Below are 24,452 nucleotides of genomic sequence, written 5' to 3'. Positions count from 1 at the left end.
AACTCAGCTTTGGATATCAGGTAGGCTGGGTCTGTGGGTCAGGAGCTCAAGGAGAGAACTGAGCTGGAATTATATATGTAGGTCACTGGTTCGTAAATGACAAGCGAAGCTCTGGGCATGGATGAGTTTTCCCAGAAAGAAAAGAGCATTAAATGAGGAAGGAAGGGCCAAGCAGTGAGGATGCTCGATGGCCAAGTAGAAGAGAACTAGCCAGCCCAGGAGCAGTTAGAGAGGCGGGAGGAAAGCCAAAAGGTGCTTGAGTGTTATGTCGTTGAGGTAGAGAAAGATATATATCAAAGAGTGGCGTATCTTTCGGTTTACTTCCAGACCCATTTCCCCACGAGCACCTCAAAAACTATCATATGGCAGCCGTGCATCTCTAGATCAGAGGCACTTCTGCAGTGCACTGTTACAAGGCATATTTATTTATTTTTGTATTGCTGTGACAGATGGCAGCGTGTGTGTTTTCTGCCTGGAACAATAACCTTTCCATTCTCCTGCGTCCTTGCACTTTTGGCTGTCACTGCGGTCTGTGGCGAACCTGAGATCCTTTATTCCCACAGAGTACTAAACAATATCTGGTGTCAGTGGTTTTGTGATTCTACTCCAGACACCCCACCTTCATTTGCCAGCTGGGCGCTCTTTTTTTTTTTTTTTTTTTTTTTTTTGCGGTACACGGGCCTCTCACCGCTGCGGCCTCTCCCGTTGCGGAGCACAGGCTCCGGACGCGCAGACTCAGCGGCCATGGCTCACGGGCCCAGCCGCTCCGCGGCATGTGGGATCTTCCCGGACCAGGGCACGAACCCGTGTTCCCAGCATCGGCAGGCGGACTCTCAACCACTGCGCCACCAGGGAAGCCCCAGCTGGGCTCTCTTAATGAGCTCGCTTCACACAGTTCAATACTAGAACTCTCTTAGTGGGTGAAATGTGTTTGAAGAACTCACCGGTGGAATGTTCCATGTTAGGCCTGCTTCCATTCTCTCTCTTTTCAGGATGGCTTTAGCTCCTCCAAGTTACTGTTTTGTGGCCTTCCCGCCACGTGCGAAGGACGGTCTGGTGGTATTTGGGAAAAATTCAGCTCGGCCCAGGGACGAAGTGCAAGAGATTGTGTATTTCTCAGCAGCTGATCATGAACCCGAGAGCAAGGCTGAGGTAAGTCACGTGTTACTGTCTCTCACTTAACATGTATTCTCTTTCTCTGGCTTTGTCCAGCACCTTGATGTCTTAACCTGGAAGCCTGCTCACAAGTCAGAACTGTCATGTGCGTTCTGTTGATTCCTGTTTCCATTCAGGTTTGTTCATAGCCTTAAAAACAGGGTCACATGGAGAATTCTACATTCGTTGGTATGGCCCATGTTTTATACTTAAGTAAAATATTTACACAATTCCAAAGTCAAATCTATGAAATAAGATATATTCATAGAAGTCTAGCTTCTACCTTTGTATCATTCACTCCATTGCCTTTTTCTTCTATAGGTGATCATGTTTTGGAAGTTTGGGGGTTTATCCTTCCATTTAAAAAATTACATATTAATATATGGAGTAAACTACACACACATACATATCCATATGAATGTTTATCCCAGTCCCTTTCCTCCCTTCTTAGATGGATGGTAGCATGCTATATACACTTTTCTCCACTTTGCTCTTTTCAACTAAAACTGTATCTTGCAGGTCACTCCATCTGGTCTCTAAAGAGATTCTTCATCCCTCATTTGCAGCTGTGTAGTATTTCATTCTGTGGATATAATCAGACTTTAATCAGTCCCATATTGCTGGACATTTGGGTTGTTTTCCTGTCTTTTGCTCTTACAAATAGTGCTGAAGTGATAATAGCCTTGTGCATCTGTCACAGTATCTGGTCTTGGTTTATATATTTTTATCATGTTCAAAATTATCCACCAGTTCTTATTTCGAGTGCTTAGTCAGTATTTCTTTGGAATAGGTGCCTAGAAATGGGATTTCTGAGTCACAGGATATGTAAATAGGTAATTTTGTTAGATATGGTCAAATTTCCTTTCATAGCTGGTGTACCGTACCGTTTTGCGTTCCCACCAGCCATGTAAGACGGTGCCTGTTTGTTCATATTCCCAGAGTGTGTTGTCAAACTCTCATGATGGCTATCTCATGTTAGTTTTACATTCTGCTCTTTTACTAAATTCTTTTATTGGTTGTGTCAGCTTTTATTATTCTCTTGGGTTTTCCAGGTATGTTGTTATAAAACCTGCAAATAGAGATTGTTTGATTGTTCTTACATCTCTAATTATTTTCTTGTTTGTTTGGCTTATAGCTTGGATTCAGTATTAATAGTGAGGGAGATAATGGATATCTTTGCCTTTGTTCCTGACCTGAGCGGGGGACAGCCTCTAGTGCTTCCACATTAAGTAAGATGCTGGTTTGGGAACAGAGGTTTATATAGTTTTGTCATGTTAAAAAGTATACATCAATTCATACTTTGATTGCTTTTAAATCCTCAAGAATAGGTGTTGCATTTTGTTAGAGATCTTTCCAGTGATTATGGAGATAATCCCCTGATTTTTTTCTTCCTATTTAATGATAAGTTGAACCATCTTTGCATTCATGGAATAAACTTCTTGGTTATGGTATATTTAGTTGTATGTGTTTAAATTGTAATTGTTTGTTGAAGGATGAAGAATTTGGATGAAAAAAATGGGAGCTAGTAGATTAACAAACTCTTGCCCCTGACATCATCTGTATTCTTTGATGTTCTATGCTTTACAAAATAAACTGATTTTTCTGGTGACTGTGCTAGGTTTTAAGTGAGTATTCATCAGTGCGTATTTCATTTTCTTATCTGAATCTTTATCTGTTTCGATCCTTTAAAAGCATTAAGCATCACCAGAGCAACAGAACTCTACAAGGAGCTGCTTATGCGAGGTGAATTCAACAGAGACACTGAGACGAACAGGCAGAGTGCATGAGTCTGTGGTCGAGGCAGCGGCAGACTGGCTCCCACAGGATATTCGCCAGAACCACTTGCCTCTCGTGTTGCACCACTAACTTGGTCCAAGCCCCTAAGCTTCAGCGGGACCTTCCTTTCATACAGGCAGAAAAGAGTGCTAGGTTCTCTGGCGCTCATGCTAGCTTTTAAATGGGTATTCAGTAATGTTTGAATGTCCATGTTGTTTGCATCTGAATGTTTCTTTCTGTTCCTGGAACAGAGTGGACTCGGTATGGATGAAGTTGGCTTGGTTTGCGTTGTTACTGACCTTCCCTGTCTGTCTTCCCTAAATGTTTCTTTTTCCCAGAGAGTCATGCAAAACTGAAACAACACTTTGATTTTCATGTGGGCAGATTTAATTTCCCAAAGATGGCTATACGAAATCCCATTCCACATGTACTTCTCACAGTGTGATAGACACGCCTCCGTGGAGTGGAGGGTTTATGCCCCCCCCCACCCCTGCCACGAATCTTGGTGAGGACTTCCGATGGCATCGTGCAGTGAAGCGTGACGGAGGTGATGCTGTGTGACCTCCACGGCTGGGTCATAAAAGGATTCAGCTTCCACTCATCTCCCTCTTTTGGAACTCTAGCCCTAAGATCCCAGGCGCCATGCTGGGGGGAACCCAAACACCCATGTACACAGACCATGGGGTGGGGCCCACGTGGAGAGCCTGCAGCTAGTGTCAGCTGCCAGATGTGTGAGTGAATGACATTTCAGTGATTCCAGACCTCAGGCTCTGTGGAGTAGAGACACACCATCCCTTCTGTGTCCTGTCCAGACTCCTGACTCATCAAATTCACGAACATAATAAACGGTTGTTTTACACCACTGGATTTGGGGTCATTTTTTAGCAGCCATAGTAACTACAATATTGTACAAAGCCTTTTATAAATATGGCTGAAATAAATATTTTAGAAAAAATTTGTTTTCTTTTTTGGGGAATAGGTTAAATAAGTCTGTATTTTACTCACGGTTACAGTCATTTTAGGAAATAGACGAGATTCCTTTCACCAGTTAACCTATGGTATATTAATGCTCAAATACACTATAGGTTACATTATGTCCCTTTGCATAAATAAGTGCAGCTCGATACATACCAGAGTCAGTCCCTAAGGCAGCCCTGACCTTTTTTCTGAGTTGCATATCTGTGTTCTGAGTTGCCTCTGCATGTTTCCACATCCATACTCTGCAGGTAAAATAACTCTAGGGATCCAAAACCAAATTCACTTTCCCCGCCTCATTTGTTCCCCTAACAGTGCTATCGTCTGCCGCATCGTTTAATCTAGAAACCAGACAGAAGTGCTGACCCCCGTTTTCCCACTTCTCTGTGGATGCACGGGGGTGGCTGTCACTGCGTCTTGTTGCTTCCTCTCCTGTGTCCCCACCTCCACTCCACGGCCCCCAGCTCATTCACACCCACCCCCATCTCCCTTCGGCTTTAATCTGCTTATTGGTGCCCAGGTCTCTTTCTCCTGAATTCTGTTCCCTGCAGGGTCACCGGAATTTTCTTTCCAGATCACAGCTTTGTCATTGCCTTGTTTAAAAATGTTTGGTTGCTTATAGGATGAGAGTCCAGGCTGATTTGTATGCCATTCACAGCTCTTCCTGATTGGCACCCACCCTGCTCACTTTTCTTTCTTTTCTTTTCAATTAATAGACAGTTTCAGAGCAGATTTAAGTTTCCAGAAAAATGAGTATAAGTACAGAGAGTTCTCATATAACCCCTCAACTCCCCCCAACCCCCTGCCTCCCAGTTTCCCCTGTTATTAACATTTTGCCTTAATATGGTGCATTTGTTACAATTGATGAGGCTGTACTGATACATTATTATTAACAAAGGCAGTAGTTTACATTAAAGGTCACTCTTTGTGTAATATATTGTATGGGTTTTAACAGTTTCTAATATCATGTATCTGTCATACAGAGTAGTTCCACTGCCCTAAACATCCTCCGTGTTCTGCCTGGTCATCTCTCCCTTCCCCTAACCCCTGGCAACCGCTGATCTTTTCACTGTCTCGATAGTTTTCCCTTTTCTAGAAGGTTATTTAGTTGGAATCATATAATATGTAGCCTTTTCAGATTGGCTTCTTTCACTTACTAATATACATTGAAGATTCATTCACGTCTCTTCCAGGCTTGATAGAACGTTTCTTTTCAGCTCTGAATAATATTCCAGTGTCTGGATGTACCATAATTTATTCTTCCATTCACCTATTGAAGGACATCTTGGTTGCATCCAAGTTTTGGCAATTTTGAACAAAGTTGCTGTAAAATTTGTGCGTAGGTTTTTGTATGGACATAAATTTTCAACTCATTTGGGTAAAGATACTTTTTAATGTAATTTTACGTTTTGAATAGGTGATATATTGGTGTGGTTCAAAGATTTAATAACATTAAAAGGTTTACAGTAAGCAGTCTTAATCTCCCCTTATTCCTGTCTACTGATTCCCATCTTTTATTTATTTATTTATTTGTTTGTTTATTTATTTATTTTTGGCTGCGTTGGGTCTTTGTTGCTGCGCGCAGGCTTTCTCTAGTTGCGGTGAGCGGGGGCTGCTTGTGGTTGCAGTGCGCAGGCTTCTCACTGTGGTGGCTTCTCTTGTTGCGGAGCACGGGCCCTAGGTGTGTGGGCTTCAGTAGTTGTGGCATGTGGGCTCAGTAGTTGTGGCACACAGGCTTTGTTGCTCTGTGGCATGTGAGATCTTCCCGGACCAGGGCTCAAACCCGTGTCCACTGCAGGGGACACGGGTTCAATCCCTGGTTGGGGAACTAAGATCCTGCATGCCATCCGGCGTGGCCAAAAGAAAAAAAAATAAATGAAATTGTGGGTTTTTTTTTTTTAATGGAGGTTTCATTTAAAAAAAGAGTCACTGTGATTGCTCATCTGCCCACCTACCCACCCTTCCAACTGGTCCATCCTACCAGGCGGTCTTCTCTTCCAGTTCGTTCCCTTTCTTACCCTTCATCTTTCACTCAGTCTGTCCATCGGTCTGCTTGTCCATCTATCATCTACTCTATGTCCAGTTCACTTTGCTTGAGATGGAGGAATAAGAAATGGGGTCCTCCAGCACAGAGTTCCTCAGTTTCTAAAATTACGCTGCACATTTTTGTTCAGATGCACAGCTGGCAGATTGGAACATTTTATTTTCTGTTCTTTAGTCTTTCTTCTGTGGATTCTGGGTTTTTAACAACTCCTCATCTGGTTGCAGAATAGGATGGATAAGTATGTATCCAATTGTGAAATCCCCTGTGTCCTTTCTGAGGATGCTGTACACTGTGCATCACAGAACTCATCTCCCTTTACCTCAGGCCCTGCTTCTCCCTGTGGGTAGGGGCGTTGAAGAATCAGATGCATAATTTCCTGGATTATGATGTTCTGTGTGTGCATGGGTGCATTTGTGTGTGTGTGGATGTGCATCTGTGCTCATGGATGGGTATAGGTCTATTCTTAAATGGTTAAACCTTCTATTTAAGAAAAAAATGGATCCAACATTAGAATATTTTCCTGGAAGAACAATGGATTTCAACTACAGTTTACATGAGTCATACTTGGTACCCAAGAGAGTAATTATACCACAATTTATGGAGACAGAATTCTTTTTTTTTTTTTTGTGGTACGCGGGCCTCTCACCATTGCGGCCTCTCCCGTTGCGGAGCACAGGCTCCGGATGCTCAGGCCCAGCGGCCACAGCCCACGGGCCCAGCCGCTCCGCGGTATGTGGGATCCTCCCGGACCGGGGCACGAACCCGCGTCCCCTGCATTGGCAGGCGGACTCCCAACCACTGTGCCACCAGGGAAGCCCGAGACAGAATTCTTGATAGCCAAGTCAGGTTTGATACATAATGTTTTTTGAAAGATTCTCTTATTATTATATATTAAACCTCACCTCCATTTTTCTCTCCTTTAGAATTCATTGTTTCCTTTTCTTTGAAAGTTAGTTTGAATTTATTTTTATTTTCTACTGTATGAAGTTCAGTGTGGGATTAGTATCCTCAGCAAGGTTATACAACTTTCACTATTGGGGTGGGTTTTTAGTAGATCATTTCCCTTTTCTTCCCCAATGAAAATATTTGCAAGAAGAATAGAAAATTACCAATTAATGATAGCTGGTGGTGTTGTTAGTAGCATTGTTTAGGTGGTGGCTGTATTTGTGGTGTGTGGAGTATGTGTGTACATGGTGGGGCAGGGACTGGGTCCTGAATGTTAATTCTGAAGATTATCCCCTACAGCAGGAGAGCACAAGTCATTCTGGAATCAAAGAAATCTGACCAGAGCTCCATGGCCACTAAGTAGATTGTGTGTCTCTCTTCCTGTTTTCCTGTTTTCTTCTCTTCAGCCCCAGGAGCAGGAGTCCCCAGCCTTCTATGCGGTCAGAGCGTCTCCCTTGCTCCGTGGGAGAGTGGCTCGGCAGGGGGCTTCCTTCCATCACGTCCCCTTTCCCAATCCTGTTTCTGACGCCAGGCCTTTGCATTGTCCATCCTCAAAGATCTTACAGCTTCAGGGGAATAAAAAGCAGCTCTTCTAAAGTGTGGTCAGCATCTTCTTTTGTCTTTGTTTAGACTCATATGAGCCTTAAGGGCACATTTTCAAAAACCAGTCAAGTAGCAGGCAGGACACTGGAATAAAACAGTTAAAAAACGAACAACCTCAGTGATAATTAGCAGCGCTGCTTTAGAGTCACAAATTTTCTAAAACTAAAACTATTTCCCTGAAGCATCCCGTTTTCCCTGCCTTTGTTTCCCACCCTAAGAAGTCTGGCTGACTCATCAACTCATTTCACAGTGGTTTTCGCTGGCGGTGCCAGGGTTGTGTTCACCATCTGAGTACAGTAGGAAAGGCACAATGATTGCGTTTCATTAATTGAAATGTCTATTGTGTGAGTGTCTCTATTCCACTTTCACTGGGTGATATCCGGAAATAGTGTGTGCAGGAATGTGCAAGGGGTAGGCGACAGCATGACGCTGATTTTGCTTTTCATTTTGGACACCATCACACAAAATAATAAAGGGTTTGCCCTGAACAAGAATTGTCATTTGTTTTTGTCTCCGAGGCCTTGTCAAGGTTTATCTTTCCATCCTCCAACCTGGCATATGTCCCCAGGAGCCACCTGAGAGCGACAAGCTCAGTGCAGGGTAATACTTTTAAAAGCTCAGTGATTAGCATTAGGCAGGGCTGACATTTACAAGTGTGCCTCACCACGCCCCCTGTCCTGGGCATTCTTATATTGCTGTGTGGCCTTGGCCCCCAGAAGTCACACTAGCTGACAGATTTGTTTTATTAAAGGCTGGGTGGGTGTGGCCATGGGGCAGCAAGACGAACTGCTCCTCTTTTTTTGAAGCCCCCTTGAACAGCTTAATCACCCAAGTGAGGCCCGAACTGTCCCTGTAAAGACTGATCTTCTGAGGGGTGAACGTTTTCTCTTTGCTTTTTTTTCTCATAGAAACTTGGCTAGGACTTTTGACTTTAGAACTAAATTGTTTTTCCAGGCTGAAAGAAAATTTCGGGTACTTTTGGATTTTTTTTCCCCAGAGACACCTTTCCTGCTACCTCCAATCCCACTTTTTCTCTGCCTTGTTAATAATGTGGCAATTGTGAGTGTCAGTGAATTTTACTTAAGAAAATGACTGCCTGCGGAGTTCATGTTCTAGATGGCTGACTTTACAACGTTTAACTCATTACATCTTGTGTAAATGTTCCTTATTTGTGAGGTTTGCTCCCAAACTGGGATTTTAAATAACCGATCTCTATGAGACAAGTGTGTCCATCCTCCCTACTCCCTGCTACACCTGGGTGTCATTAGACAGATTTCAAACCCAGTGGACCATGTGTGAATTGCAGCTACAGAAGGGCCCTTGTGAGGCCCAGACTTCTGTGGTCCCTGACAAAGATGCCCCGAGGGGCATGTGTTCTAGGCTCACTAAGGCTGGGGTGCACACCCACCCACCTCCCGTTCCCCGACCCTGTGGCCTGTGAGGAGATCTGGGGCATCAGCTTGCAGCCTCGTGCTTGGGAGGTGCTGATTTAGCCCATCTGGCTAGTTGGGGATCTCCTTCCTTCCTCATGATTCTAAGTTTGGCCTGAAAAGTGTCAGGTTGGCTGCATGTATTTTGGACTCCCACAGAGACCATATGGTCTTTTGCATTCAGTGTTCAACATTTTTATCTGTCAGTACTTACTGAGCTTTTGCAGTCCTGTGACTCAGTGCCATCGTAGCTCCCCTAAGTGGCAGGGTGGAGGACCTCCCTGAACCGTGAACACATTTTTGACATCCCCACCTGTCTCTTCTCAGGCTCTTACCTCTGTCTGGAATACCTCGATGTCTGGCCTACTTTTCAAGATCAACTAAATGTCACTCACTTGATAAAACCTCTGCCCACTTGGTTGCGTTCCCTTTCCTTTGAACCTCTATTATGCTCCCTCCGACCTGTGTTATTCATTCGTTCATTCATTTATCCATTCATTCATTCATAAAAAGGTTTATTGATGCCTACTATATACCAGATTTGGGATATGTCATGAACTAAACAGCAAAGATCTCTCCCTCCTTCCCTTCTGTAATCTCTCAATAGCGCTTACATTCTAGCTGGTGGAGATAGCATACATAAACAGCACGTACGATACGTCAGTCAGTTATATAGTATTTTGGAAGGGTCAAAATGGCATGGAACGGGGAAGGGAAAAGGAAGGGCAGGATCGTGTCGATCAGAGTACGAGGTGGGAGGAGGGGACGAGATGCAGTGCATACAGGCCTCAGTGACACTTACTGAAGTTGGCCTGTGGTCGTAGTCTGCGTATGTGCCTTCTCCTTCTTTCCCAACAGAGACAGAGACTGGGTCTCCTCACTGATTTACCTGCCAGCAGCACTTAGCACGAAATGCCTTGTGTGTGGTCGGTGCTCCGTAGATACTTGGTGAAATGGGAACAAATGTGTCAAAATGAATTTGAGGGCAAATAAAAAGCTCATTTCCTATTTTGCTTTTTTCCTGTCCTTACAAAAAATACTTTATGATAAATCTGTGCTTAAGAACCTGAGATTCCTTGCCTATTTACTTAGTCTTTTCAAGATAGAGTTTGTCACTGGACCTCAGTGGATACAGGGGTTTTGGAAAGTATTGATCAATGCTGCTTTTGGCATGAAATAGCACAATTCTAACATATAAACGTCAATTCCATTTTGAAGAGCACAGAGGACTGTAGCTTGTTTACCGCCTTGGCCAGCTTTTTTGCTGTAAAAGAATCATTTTTTAAAAACAATAAATAACTTACGGGAACTGAATAGGGGAAAACATTTCAAGAGTATATTTTACTATCAATTTGCCGTGAAAAACTCAAAGGTCTCTTGACAACCTCCGGGTTTAATTAGCTTTCAGTTTACAAATACTTATCAAGTGAAATAACATTATCCCAGTGCAGAGCAATACCTAACGCGGATCATGAAGATACGGATGTCACGTGACCAGTGAGTGTGCATTTCAGCTCTTACCTGAGGTTTAGAGATTATGGAAAATCAATGCAGAGTAGCTTTCTGGGCTGCATTCAGTCCATATAAGTGGGTCTTGAATCAAAAACATGATCTAAGGCTGCAGTTGATCCAGTGCTTTCAGGTGCCCAATTTAAAATGCAAATGGCTGCTGTGGCTGATAAATTTCTCCCCTGAGAGCTGAAAAGCTCTGTGTAATTTAGAGCCCTGAGTTCCATACTGCAGCTTCCGCGGGAAGAGTATGTGTGTCATAGACTGCTAGCATATCAGCGTCAGGAGGCTCCTGTGGACAGCCTAGTTTAGTGCTTTTCCAACTGCTCTAGCCGAGTCCTCCCAGGGGCCCGGTATGGGGAGGGGAAAGGCTCTGAGTTATCTATCCCCAGTCCCATGCCTGTTCTTCCATTCACCTCAATACACTCTGACCAGTTTTATTGTCTTTATGCTTTTATGTAAGAGTTTGTATGGAGGAAGTGTTCTGAGGCTAAAAATATCAATACTTGGAAAAAAGTAGCTTGATCTAGATTAGCTCATTCATTTTCCAGGTAAAGACACAGCAGCCTGGAGAAGTAAGACATAGCTCTAAGTGGTTATGTACTGCAGTTGTGACAGCAGTTAGGAATATGCCTCTCTGGGACTGTTTCCTTATATGTCCACCTCATGGGCTTAGTGTGGGAATCAAATGGGACAGACCAGGAAGCACAATGGATAAGAGAGTGTACATTTAATGCGTTAGTTAAATGTAAAGTATCACTATCATTTTCTCTTTTCTACCACTAGAGCAATCATGTGGGTTGTCAAACTGTGTTCCAGGGAGCCCTAGGGATCATTGCAGGAAGCTTCGGGGACCTCTTTTCTCCAGACAAAGCAACTTTCCTTTTATCTGCTTTCTATGTTAGGCATCTAGGTAAAGTTTCTTTTATAGATAGGACTCTATAACTTTTAAAAAGTTTGAAAACCACTGATCTAGAAGGAATTTTGCAAATGAATAGCTATGCTTGTTTAAAATGCTGGTGGCCATCTGTGCCCATTGAAAAGGCTAGATACAGAATATTCAGGGCAGAGATTGCTTGAATACCTGGTTCGAGAAGGTGGACTGCTGTAGATGTAAACATTATGCACAGATTGGCCTGAACCAAAGAGACAGAAAACTGAGTGAGTGACAAGACTGAAACTCACTGGGGAAACCTTTGAGCTGCTTTGAGACGTGTGGTGTTTTTTAAGTCTGGGTGTTCCCAAGGCCTTTTATTTCTCGGCTCTGTTTGTAACCGATGTGGTGGTTTAATGTAAGTACCAAGGTGAAAACTAAGTGGTACCTGACAGGTGATGACCCTTTCTTTCCTGTCTTCATTTTTTAGTGCACTTACATTTCAATCGACCAAGTTCCCAGGACCCATGCCATCGTGATAAGCAGACCTGCCTGGCTTTGGGGGGCAGAAATGGGAGCCAATGAACATGGAGTGTGCATAGCCAATGAAGCCATCAATGCCAGAGAGCCAGCCGCTGAAACGGAAGCCTTACTGGGGATGGATCTGGTCAGGTACTGCCTGGTGATTCTTTGAAACAACTGCCCAGAACAGGTGGGGTGTGGGGATGGGATTTATCTCCCTCCAAACCTCATACTTCCTAACACAGTCCTTCCAAAGAAGACTTGTGCCTTTTGATATAAACTTGGAGGTGATGGAAAAAAGAATAGATTACAATGGAGTATTATTCAGCAATAAAAAAAATTCAGTACCGATCCCTGCTATAACATGATGAAGCTTGAAAACGTTATACTAAGTGAAAGAAGTCAGACACAAAAGGTCATTATTGTGTGATTCCATTTACATGAAATATCCTGAATATGCCAATTCATAGAAGCAGAAAGTAGATTAGTGGTGGCCTGGGGTTGGAGTGGAGGATGGGGAGTGATTCCTAATGGATACGGTGCTTCTTCTTGGGGTGTTGGAATGTTCTAAATTTAGATTACGGTGATAGTTGCACAACTTTATGAATATACTAAAGACCCCTGAACTACACTTTTAAATGGATGAAGTTTATGGTCTTTGAAATGTATCTATCTAATAATATATAAAAATAAAAAGAATATATTAAAAATACATAAAAGATAAAGGAAAAAAGAACAGAAATCACTTCCCTCCTTTCCCCTCTAAGTCTTGGTCATCTTTTCTTCCTCTCCCTCCCCTTCCAGCCACAGTGTAACAGAGGGAAGCGGACGTGTAAGCTCGGCAGGATGGGGGTCTCTGTCGGCTTGTTCGCCACTGCGTCACAAGCACCAGGGGCTGTGTGCCTGGCACGTAGTGGCTGATCAACGACTGAGTTTGGAAAGAATGACTAAAGTAGACGGTGGGTGGGAATGAAACAACGTTCTGAAATGGCTTCCTTTTTTCTGAAATACTGAAATGCAATAGAGTCATGGCTTGATTGAAAGACGATTGGGCTGGGAGCTGGAGGTCTTGGTCTTCAGTGTGGATACTTGTCACTTGTCCGATGTGAGGCCTAGATTGGGTGACCTCCAGAGAGCTTCCCACATGTAGCATCCTATAAAAAGGAATCGAGGTTTTTACATTTTGTAGGTTTTGTAGGGAGAAATTGCACATAGAGACCTCCGTGGCCCATAGCTTCTTCCAGCTGATGGGCAGGTCTGTTTGGGACACCCCTTGGATGCCATATCGCCTTTATACCTTCCTCACCCTTCCTTACGCTTCCTGGTTATTATAAACTCAGGAGGAGCAGGTTCCCTGAGCTGGAGAAAAGGAGGGAAAAGCTTTATATTTATAATCAGTTTTCTCTTGATCAACAGAATGAAATGGATAGAATAACAACAAGTTTTGAGCTTACGTTTTGACAGTTGTCCCAGTATTTTTACCTCCGTGCTTAATAGAAATCCTAAAAATGAAGAGTTAACAATGAAAAATAATGTCCCTTTTATGCCTCATTCATAGCCTTGCATTTTGAGTTATCGTTGACTTTATGGCAGGGGATTTATAGAACTGGCAAATACCACCATTTAAACAGTTGATTTCTAAGGGACGACAGAAAAGAATTTTTCTTTTTAATTTCTTCAAAGCCTCTGATGTATCTTCTCAAGTTCATCAACCTATAAGGCAACGAGAGTTACTGAATATCTGCTTTGTGCTAGACTCTGGGCACATGAAGAAGCTCAAAAACTGCAAAGAGATTTTAGTCTGGTTGCAGGGAGAAGACAGAAAATTGAGCAATGCAAGATTTTAAGACCAATTTAAGATGACAGAAGGAGAGGTGTGTCTCAAGGCAATCTGAGATTTGTAGCCACATGAATGGCACAGAATCCCAGGCCCGCAGCAAACACCCCTGGATGTTCAGAGATGATAATGGACCGAGTCTGTTTAGGAATGCTTCGAGAAGAAGATGCCTGTGACCTGGGTGTACAACGCTGCGGGGCTGTAGACCGAGAAGATATACTCGGCACATAATTGGGGTTGTGATAGTTACCAAGGTCTGGACACTAACAAGTGTCAGGAGTAGATTATAGGGTGAATTTAACCACAGTCATTTAACTTTAACTCCTTCCCTGGCCACCCATGTCCAGGTATGTGAAGAGGACCCTGCCGCAGGTGTGTGCACCTCGAGCGGCTCTTTGTGAGCTCAGGGTCTCAGCTTTATACAAGCTATGATCAGTTCAGCCAGGCCCAGTCAGATAGCGAGGGGCCGGTTCATACTAACCGAATGCTAAACGTGACCCCTGAGCCAGAAGGCCTCCTAGGTCCGTGTCTCAGAGGCCCCCAGGTGATGGGTGCTGAAGCACACAGAGCACCGTTTGAGTAGCAAGCTTCCAGAGCAGTGGGTCTCAAAGTGTGGCTGGTGACCCAGCAGCTCTGGCATCACCTGGAAAGTTGTTTGAAGTGTAGATTCTGGGTCCCCACCACAGACCTCCTGAATCAGCCGCTCTGGGGGCTGGGACCAGCAATCCGTGCTTGAACGTGCCCTCCAGGTGCTTCCCATACACACGAAGCGTTGAGAACCAGGGCGCTAGAGGAAAATTTCAGTCCGTGAGCTGTGTTCTTTCAATTTGGGCTCAGTATCTCCAAGGTATTGCTGTCGGAGGGATCACTCCTTCCTCTGTCTGTGCTTGTCTCCTGGGCTTGGATGCCAGTTCTTTCCTGGACAGCTCCTGGGAGAGCAAGCTCTTTGCACTTTACACTCTATTTCTAGTGCTTGCTAGACCTGGGGTTGATGATTCAAAGATTATACAGGGCAGGCTGCCCCTCTGGATTCTGATCTTTTGTGCTTTCCAACAGCACGTCAAATCCAGCCTCAGTCCAAAGGGATGTTAAGTGAACGTTGGTAGCACTTTATTGGGCACTGAGTTTAAGATAAAAGTATAATTTGTATGTGTTTCCCAGAGGTTTGCTGTGGGAATTCAAGCATTAGGCAATACTGTTTGTATATTTCATTTTCACTTTACCTTTATGATGTTAAGTAACATCTGCTACTTACGATCCACTGATCTCTGTGAGAATCTGTCAACGAATCCCTTTCTCCAGGGAAAAGGCACATAAACACATATACTCCATTTTTGCATGTTTCAGGAGGTTGGTACCAAGTAAAAAGAAGATGAATGGAGCTAGCCTTAAAAAATGGGAATGGATTTTCTGGAGGTCAGGGCTCTCATACCATCCAAGGTCTGTCTCTCATGATAATGCGCCTTGGCCTCTTGGATGAGAACTAGAAAGCTCTTAGAACTCATCCATCAGTGGCATTCTGGTAAATGTTTAATAACCAGCCTGGGGCGGGATGGTGGGGGGCAGCTGTGATCTGTAGCCTTTTCCAGTTTCCATGGTGTAAACACTCCCACGATGATTGATTTCAGGCTACCGATGGTTTAACCACTAGATCGAAATTCTTGATGTAGAGCAGTCTGCTCCGAGCTGGCGCAGCTGGCCCCAGTGCGTCGCTGCCTTCGTTCAGTGTTTCACGCCTCTTCTTCCCTGTGCATGACTGCTCTGTTCTCTTCTTTTTCCGTAGACTGACTTTTGCTGCTCCGTTTGGGTTTAACTTTGTCACTAAAACCCAGTCCATCCCAATATTTTAGAGCATCTGATAATTCTGGACACTTTCCATCAGACCCTCAGCGTCTAAAAAGACACAAAAGTCCTTGAAAAGAGGCCAGTGTAATCACTGGAAAGGGCCAAGGGTTGTCTTTAGGTTGTGGGGAGTGTGAGGACCCACAGGTGACCTGAAAGGGGGCCCAGCCAGTATCTGTAGGAGGAAAGAACCTGTGGATTAGAGTTACTGTTTCGCGAACACTGTTGTATGATGCGTTTTGCATAGAATATTTCATTTAATTTTGACAGCAATCCAGTGAAGTGGGTCTGATTACTTCCCTTTGGTAGACAGGAAATTGAGGTTAAGGGACTTGCCTGAGGCGTCGACAGAGCCTGGTGTACCGGGGCCTGCTCCCCTCAGGGAGGCGACCCCTGTCTGTACTAGATCGCAGGTTACTTCTCCTTTCCAGGAGCCAGGAAGCTCTGGATACCAAGAGACAGAGGTTAGTCAAAAGGTTCCCCACGTCTTTCTTCCAAATCAGTACAGCCCTTAGCATCTACTTTTCCCCCCTCCTGCTTCTATCCCTCTGGCTAGAGGCTGGGCATCGTTCGATGTCCAAAAAGTCATGAACCAAGAGGGGCCTTGCAGACTCCTGGATTTGCGGGGGAGAAGGAAGATTATTGGCATCTACATCCCTATAGGAACACCAAGCTCATCCCTAAAAGGGGAGGGGAGGTGACTATTTTTATGACTTTCCCCAGGGCAGTGATTATATATCCACGGTAAATCTAGCTATAACTTAGTTTTACCTAATTGGGATTCAAAGGCACAGGGGTCTCCCTAATGGATGGAGACATAGGTGTCAAAAAGACAAGCAAGCTGAGTTTCTAAACACGAGGGCTTGCATGAGGGGAGTGCACACGGTGCTCATCTTCCTTAGTGAGCTGTGTTAACCTTTCAGGAATGGGCACAGTGAGCTTGACATACCAGTGAAAAGGTCATGGGCCCCAAAGAGGGATTTTCTCCGGGATTTCCCATAAAAAATAAGGATCTGGATTTGGGAGCATCTAACTCCAAGATCCAGAGAAACCCGGACCAAGCACACCCTCGGAAGGATTTGAATTTCACTGAAGGTTGATGTCAGAGCGAGACTCTCACATTGGCCCCGTTAATTTCATTCCTTTTCCTGCTCCAGTCAAGCCCATAATGAGGTGTAGCACCCGAAGTGAAAGGAGGCATGGGGACCAGCCTGACGCAAAATGTGTTCTCATTTTGCGTCAGATGAATCTGCCTCATCTAGGAGGGGAAACTGTCATGAAAAGCTTAAAACAGGCCTCAGTGTTGGGAGACTCGTGGCCTGGATCACCATAGCCTGGTGCATTTGTAGCTCTGAGTCTCAGGCGGAGAGCGTGTAACCCGCTGTCATTCACAGCTCTGGCAGTTGTCCTGTTCTCAGCCCATGGCAGAGAGACCGCAAGGGAATGGTCAGGTGGGACAAAGGCGTATCTTCTCCCCATGGTCCTGGCATGAGGGGTATAATCAGAATCGTGTCTGTGGATGAGCGCTGAGGCGCCCCTGCAGATGCCGTGCAGGAGGGCATCAAAGTCAGTCTGGGAGGGCACGTGTGTTGGAATCTCAGCGTGGGACCCAAACAGGCAGAACAGCAGGAGAGTAAGTTAGAAACTGCACAAGAGAAGTCACAGCTTCCAGACGTGGCACTATTGCCCCGGCTGGGTATTCACAGGCTCCTAGCACACATTTGCACGGGTAAGTTGGGGCCCTGCAAAGGCCCTGGGCACAGGGTTCTCCCTGGAATACGTACATAAGACGGTGTAACCAGGGGCCACCAGGGACCTGTGGAAAGCAGGGCCCCTCCTGTGTGCCCAGCTCTGCGCTGTGAGAGGTACTCACAGCACGCTTGTTTGCTCTGGATCCTCAAGGTAAGGTGAGCACTTATTTCCTCTACGCCGTTTTGGAGAAGGTGGCACTGACCAACGAAGAGTCCACTAATTCCACCTTCTAACGAGTTTATTCTTTTATCACTCCCATGAAGTCTCAGGCTTCAGCATCTCAAAGCATTGCCTTGTCACCAGTCTCCCTAAATAAGCTTAAATTGAGAAATGCCAAATGAATTGATATACAATTACCTACGAAAATAAGCCTCTTGCAAAGATAAGACCAGAGCACAGAGTTGCATTATCCGGCAGCATAGTGAAATGTCCCTTCAGGAAGAATCAAGCTGGGTGAATTTTAATAACGATTGCATCTCAGGTCGAAAACTCACCCAGGACTGGCCTCTGCTATCATCTTAGCAGGCTCATTGCTCTGCTCTGTGCTTCTGCCCCCAGAAGTACAAGTTGAATGAAGAGATGAATAAGTAGACATTTACCGGGCACCCATTACATGCCATCTTCTTTCAAATCAGCCTGAGAGGGAAGTAGTACTGTTTTCACTTTACAGATGAGAAAATCAAGGTTCGGAAAGTTTATCCCTGGTGGATAGCAGAACCAGAATTAGAACTGAGGTCCCTTTATCTCCGCGTCGTTTGTTTTTCTGCCACAGTGTGCTATGTCTGGAAACTTACTGATCACGTACTTGGTGCTGGGCCCTAGAGCCATGTATTTTCATGTTCATTGTCTCATAAAACCCATCCTCATAGTACTCAATGATGTAGGTATTTATTTTACAGGTGACGTAAAACTGAAGGTCAAGTATATTATGGAACTTGCTCAGGGTCACACAGAGGGCAGTCTGCTTTAAGGGGTCTATTAATTGGGAGGGGACTGCTGTTTCACTTTGAAAGAAATATGTCCTTTTGGACGACTGAAGCTGTAAGCCACATCAGTAGAGGTGCGCTGATAGGTAGGAGGAGAATATGTAGAAAAAGGACTGATCATGGACGAACCAGCCGCCCATCGCTAAGGAGATCGTGAGTGAATTATATGCACAGAGGACAATGGCTGGCTGTGGAGCACTTTTATTACTAATCAAAACATCTGGTGGGGCTTCCCTGGTGGCGCAGTGGTTGAGAATCTGCCCGCTAATGCAGGGGACACGGGTTCGAGCCCTGGTCTGGGAGGATCCCACATGCCGCGGAGCAACTAGGCCCATGAGCCACAACTACTGACCCTGCGCATCTGGAGCCTGTGCTCCACAACAAGAGAGGCCCGCGCACCGCGATGAAGAGTGGCCCCCACTTGTCACAACTAGAGAAAGCCCTCGCACAGAAACGAAGACCCAACACAGCAAAAATAAATAAAATTAATTAATTAAAAACAACAACAAAACAAAAAACAAAACATCTGGTGTAGAATAATAGAGGTCAAGGCTGGACTGGGCAGAGGTTTCCTTTTGCCCAGAGGCAGGAGGGAGAACAAGCCACAGAGAGGGGGTCTTGCTAAGGGCTGCAACTGAGCTGACCAGCTCTAGGGGAGTCAGAATTAGAAAAGAGAAAAAGAGGTGGCCGAGCTTCCTTTCAAGAGGGAGAAGCCACTGGGCTCCTGATATGCAAGGGGGGTGTCCAAAGACAGAAAACGCCCCCGTGATTTTGAACCGAATGTGTGACAGTTGTGTATCTGAGTTCAAGTGCTGTTTATCTGTTTGCGTATTGGCTTGAGTGTTTAACATAGTTACACACATTGGCATTCTTCATAGCTCAGCCCCATCCCAGCCTTTGGTTCCTATGCTGATAATGAGGTGGTGAGGAATGACAGAGGTATGCTTCTGGTTTTCTTACTTCAGGCTTGGTTTAGAGAGAGGGGCAACAGCTAAAGAAGCCTTAGATGTCATCGTCGCCTTGTTGGAAGAACATGGACAAGGCGGGAATTATTATGAAGATGCAAACTCCTACCACAGCTTCCAAAGTGCATATTTGATCGTGGACAGTGAGGAAGCCTGGGTGCTGGAGACCGTGGGGAAGTACTGGGCTGCGGAGAGAATCACAGGTGAGTGGGGTGGCCGGTGGAGAGTTTCGAGGACAGGAAAAGCTGAGGCCATGGTGCCTGGACTTAGAGAAGTCATGCTGCTGTTGCAGACCCTCTGTGCTTCATGTGTAGGCTCTGGAGTGCCTCCCATTTCTGGGCTTCTGCTTCTAGAGAGGAATGGGGGTTTCCCTGAGCCTGGAGTGAAGGCTGTCAATGCTTGGGAAGCACACACCTGACATTTCATATTGACTGTTTGCCTGGGGGCAAGTCCCAATTCTTAGTTACAGAAACAAAGTCCCAGAGATTTTTCTCAACCTCATGCACATCCGTGTGCACACCCATGCACCCAGACACTTGTATATTTGCACACACGTTCCATTAATTTAAAACAATTCATTATCGGGAATTCCCTGGTAGTCCAGTGGTTAGGACTCTGTGCTCTCACTGCCAGGGGCCTGGGTTCAATCCCTGGTCGGGGAACTAAGATCCCATAAGCCGTGCAGTGTGGCCTAAATTAATAAATAAATAAAACAATTAATTATCAGGGCTACTGTGTTTTTCTAAATGTTGGGACCTGAAAAAAATTTGAATGAAGAAGTATATTTTATATATAGGGCTTCCCTGGTGGCGCAGTGGTTGGGGGTCTGCCTGCCGATGCAGGGGATGCGGGTTCGTGCCCCGGTGTGGGAGGATCCCGCATGCCGCGGAGCGGCTGGGCCCGTGAGCCTTGGCCGCTGAGCCTGCATGTCCAGAGCCTGTGCTCCGCAACGGGAGGGGCCACAACAATGAGAGGCCCGCGTACTGCAAAAAAATAAATAAAAAATAAAAAACTATATGTATATTTGAGCAGAGGGCAGTAGTATAAACTGTTCCTTCAGGTGGAGTGAGACTAAATTTGGGAGGAGGAATCTCTGGAGCTGCGACGTTCATGAGTCTTGTTAGTAGCACAGCGCCTCTTTCAAAGAACCTTTCACTTTTCTTGTGAGTAGTAAATGCTTGGGGTTTAGTTCGCCAGATCAAGTGACTGTTGCTCATTGAAAATGTGATAAAATGTGTCAGGAGTGGTCACACCTCCTGGGAAATCTTAAAAGAGAACCAAGGATCATCTGTTTCTCTCTTCAGAAACAGAATCCATTCCTCCCTATACTTAAGAGTCAAGTTGCAGGGGAGAGACGCCCTGTAAATTTCCATTTCTTGATTAAGTCTTTGTAAGTCTATTTCTAAATAACTGGGTTTTGCACTCTCTACAGAGGGAGTCAAGTGCATTTGCAATCAGCTTTCGCTCACGACTAAGATTGACGCAGAGCATCCTGAACTCAGGAGTTATGCTCAGAGTCAAGGCTGGTGGACGGGAGAGGACGAGTTCAATTTTTCTGAAGTTTTTTCTCCAGCTGATGACCATCTAGCCTGCTGTGCAGGCAAAGACAGCTTAGAAAAGCAAGAAGGTGAGTTAGTGTATCCCTTACAATTCTCCCTCTCATACCCTTTGTCTTGCAGCTATTTCAGAGACCTTGTTTGAACTTAGGCGAATGAGCAGAGAGGAAGAGTAGAGAATAGACCTTGTATATAGAGACCGACTTGTGCTAAAGTCCTTGCTGTGCAGGCAAGATGACAACTTGCATTTATTTTTACATGATGCTTTCTCATCATGGATGTTTCCTTTTCCTATTTCTCCTTTAAATGCTGATGTCCTTATGCTTGTCTTGTTTGATACTTATTCCAGCCTTGCTTATACCTCAGCATTTGTATATTTGACTTATCTCCTTCATATATTTTCCTCTCCCGTTAGCCTGCTGAGTCTTGACATCAGGGGTGTTGTCTTTTACTCATCTTAGGATCCCCTTGTGAGGCTTGTTATAGTCCTTTGTTCCATGAACATTTGCTGAGTCAAGTTGTTGAACTGAATTCCTTTCCTGAACCCTGTATCTTCCACCCACTATTGACTTAGTCAGAATCCATGTTTAGGTAAATGTGGGTGACTGGATAGCTTGTTACTTGCATGCGTGAGTGGAAAACCCTTCCACATAAACACAGTGGCCACATTTTATATTTGCCATTGGTCATTTAGAACAGGAGTTGGCAAACTATAACTTGTTGGCTGTTCCCTGTTTTGTAAATACAATTTCATTAGAACACAGCCACGCCCATTTATTTACCTATTGCTTATGGCTACTTCCATGCTACGTGGCAGAGTTGAGCAGTTGCGACAGGTAAGTTATGGCAGAGATTATAGGGCCCATAAGCTTAACATATTTCCTATCTGGTTCTTTAAGAAAAAGTTGGCTGACTCAATCTAGAAGAACACTTTAGGACTTCTGCTATAGAACTTAATTAATAAATTCTGGGTAGGAAGGTAAGAAAGTATCCATTTACAAATGGGAACTTTATGAAAAACCCTAAAAGTTTTTCACTTCAAAAACCTAGCTTGGTAAAAGTATATAATACCAGTTGTAAGGTAGTCCTGCCAAAATATCAAACGTAAATCTGATGAAGCTTCTGGATCTAGCTACTAGTTTACCAGAAATACAGAGGATGGAGGAAAATATTCAGAACACCATCTGCAAAGTCCGTCTTGCAAAGTCCAGAGTGTGAGAAACTCAGGAGAAATGGCCCAACAAATAAAATGCAAGGGGGAAAAATGAGACGCAGTGACGAAGAGAGTCTTAAGAGACATTATCAACCTGTTGGATCCTGGTTTAAATCAGTAAACTCATTTATGAAACAGTGAGGAAGTTTGAACCCTGGATAGTTGAAGAACAGAAGGACTTACTGTTAATACTTTTAGGTGTGGTGTGTTATGCATAGAGATTTACAAAGAGGATGTGAGTCGTGGTAGTGAAGTTTAAGGCACCTTTTCTCTATGTGATGCTCTGATTTGATCTTTGTGAACACACTGAAAAAATAGTGTTTCAATGAATTATAAACAGAGGGAGAAAATGTAGAACCAGGATCCTGTGTAGTAAAAGATTTGTTAGTCTATCTGAAGTCAGAGCCAATAGTCCTCATGGCTCTAAATATTCTAAATACCTCTCTGTGTATATTTCCCACTGCAGGGAGGTCATTCTCCAAATATAGTATTGACTCTATCCAGCAAGATTGTACCAGAGAGCTGGCTTGGTGCACTGCATAGATTGCATACTTTCTTATGAATATCATTCTGTTGCATACTGTACTAGTTGAGGAATCGCCAAGTGCTGTCACACAGAGACCCCAGAGTAATGTGGCTTAAAGAAAATGGAAATTTATTTCTCTCCCATGTTACAGTTCAGACGTATATGGACAGTCCAGGGCGGGTGGGTTATTCTGCCTCAACACGTGACTTCCTTTTGTGGTCCACTCACTGGCATCACCCAGCCAGCAGGAAGGGAGGGAAAAAAGTGAAGGGCAAACACTCCTTTTTATGGATGTAACGGGGAAGTTGCACGCATAATTTCTGCTCACCTCCCGTTGGTCAGGATCTACCACGTGACCACATCTAGCCACAAGGGGAGCTGGGAAATATAATCCCTACTTGGGCAGTTCTGTTCCCAGCTGTAATTTCAGGGGTTCTGTTACTAAAAAGGGAGAGGACTGATGGATTTTGGTTACAGCTTGCCTCCTCTCTGTCTCTTTTCTTTACAGAAAGCATCACTGTGCAGACTATGATTGACATCTTACGGGACAAAGCCAGTGGAGTCTGTATAGACTCCGAGTCTTTCCTTACCACAGCCAGTGTAGTGTCTGTCCTGCCTCAGAACAGAAGCTCGCCATGCATTCACTACTTCACTGGGACCCCAGATCCTTCCAGGTTTGTCTGAGACACAGTCACACAGGTGGCAAGCGTATGCTTCCCTTGAGAGCTCACCCAGTAATCACACACTGAGTTCCTGCACCTCCTGCTGTATAGCTGAGTCACGTTTTTTAGTCATCTCACCATGGCCAGTGCAGCACAAAGAGCTGTGATGAAGGGAAGTTCTTGGCTTTTGTCACATACCGTTCATCACCATCATGGAAGCAAATTGTTTTAAATTCAACAAACATTTATTAATATATATTATGGGCCAGGCATTGTGCTGTATTTGAGGGATACAAAGATAAATAAGACCCAGTGAGACAGAAAGATACAGGAATGCCCAAGATTGATCAAAACCACCAGTTCCTATGAGTTAGGGGACAGAATGGTCCAGAGGCAATGCACATTGAAGCCGCTTCAAGTGCACTGGCCTCTTCTCTAAGACATTGTGTTTTAGGGTATTGCTTTCTGCCCACACACTTCAGCAAAGGGCTTGCACTGCGCAGTGTTTAAGAACACGGCATCTAGAATTGAATTCCACCTCTGTCACTTAGTAACTGGTAAGTCTCTTAACCTCTCCAAGCTTGTGTCTGTCCTGTACCATGGACACAATACCAGCCCCTACTGTTATGTGCTTTTGGGGAGGATTAAATGAGATAATCCAAGTAAATGCATAGTAGGTTTAAGTATTATTTATTAAGACTATCTCTGATCTACCGGGTAGACAGCAGCCCTTCTGCGTGGTAACTTTCAGTCGTGCACACCACAAATCATGTCATCAGTGGCTTAGACACAACCATCCAGTGATTTCTAAATTATCAGAATCACTTAGCGGAGTTTTTGAAAAATACAGATGCCTTGACCCAAACCTATTGTATCGGAATCTTTAAGGTGGGCTTAGGAATCTATCTGGTGAGTCTGATCCTCAGCCTGGAGAGGTCTAGAAGACTGCCCATTTCAGTAGGTTCTTTGGTATTTTTCATGTGCTCCATTGGCTGAAAACCATCATCATTTGAGTGTCGGGTATCAAACCTTTGACTCTGCTACCAGGGAATCTGTAGCTGTTTGATTTCATTCCCTTTCCAGCTGAAAGTTATTTACTCTCCCCGTATTGTTTCAGGAATACAAGACAATGGCAGTGTCCAGCTAGGGACTGTTCGATGACTCAGGGGAGAAGCCAAGTACCTTTCCTGACCCTTTGACCTCACTACTGCCAACATCAATAGATCTTTCTAGCAAGACCTATTTAATTCGGCATAAGCTATCCTTAGTTTTTCATTCAT

General features: G+C 44.5%; 1 protein-coding gene across 2 annotated transcripts in view; it reads left to right on the top strand.

Moving 5' to 3' along the window:
- Nucleotides 1–24,452, top strand: part of SCRN1 (secernin 1) — a 62,681-nt gene that overhangs the window by 19,230 nt on the left and 18,999 nt on the right. For both annotated transcript variants that reach the window (XM_019926195.3, XM_019926201.3), the window contains exons 2-6: nt 993–1,152; nt 11,802–11,983; nt 19,216–19,418; nt 20,648–20,842; nt 23,019–23,184. In XM_019926195.3, coding sequence (XP_019781754.1) covers nt 994–1,152; nt 11,802–11,983; nt 19,216–19,418; nt 20,648–20,842; nt 23,019–23,184 — 905 coding nt within the window. In that variant the 5' untranslated portion in view covers nt 993. The remainder of the gene's footprint in view (nt 1–992; nt 1,153–11,801; nt 11,984–19,215; nt 19,419–20,647; nt 20,843–23,018; nt 23,185–24,452) is intronic.

The sequence above is a fragment of the Tursiops truncatus genome, chromosome 9, assembly GCF_011762595.2.
Source record: "Tursiops truncatus isolate mTurTru1 chromosome 9, mTurTru1.mat.Y, whole genome shotgun sequence".
NCBI lineage: Eukaryota > Metazoa > Chordata > Mammalia > Artiodactyla > Delphinidae > Tursiops > Tursiops truncatus.
This window is presented reverse-complemented; position numbering and strand designations above follow the sequence as displayed.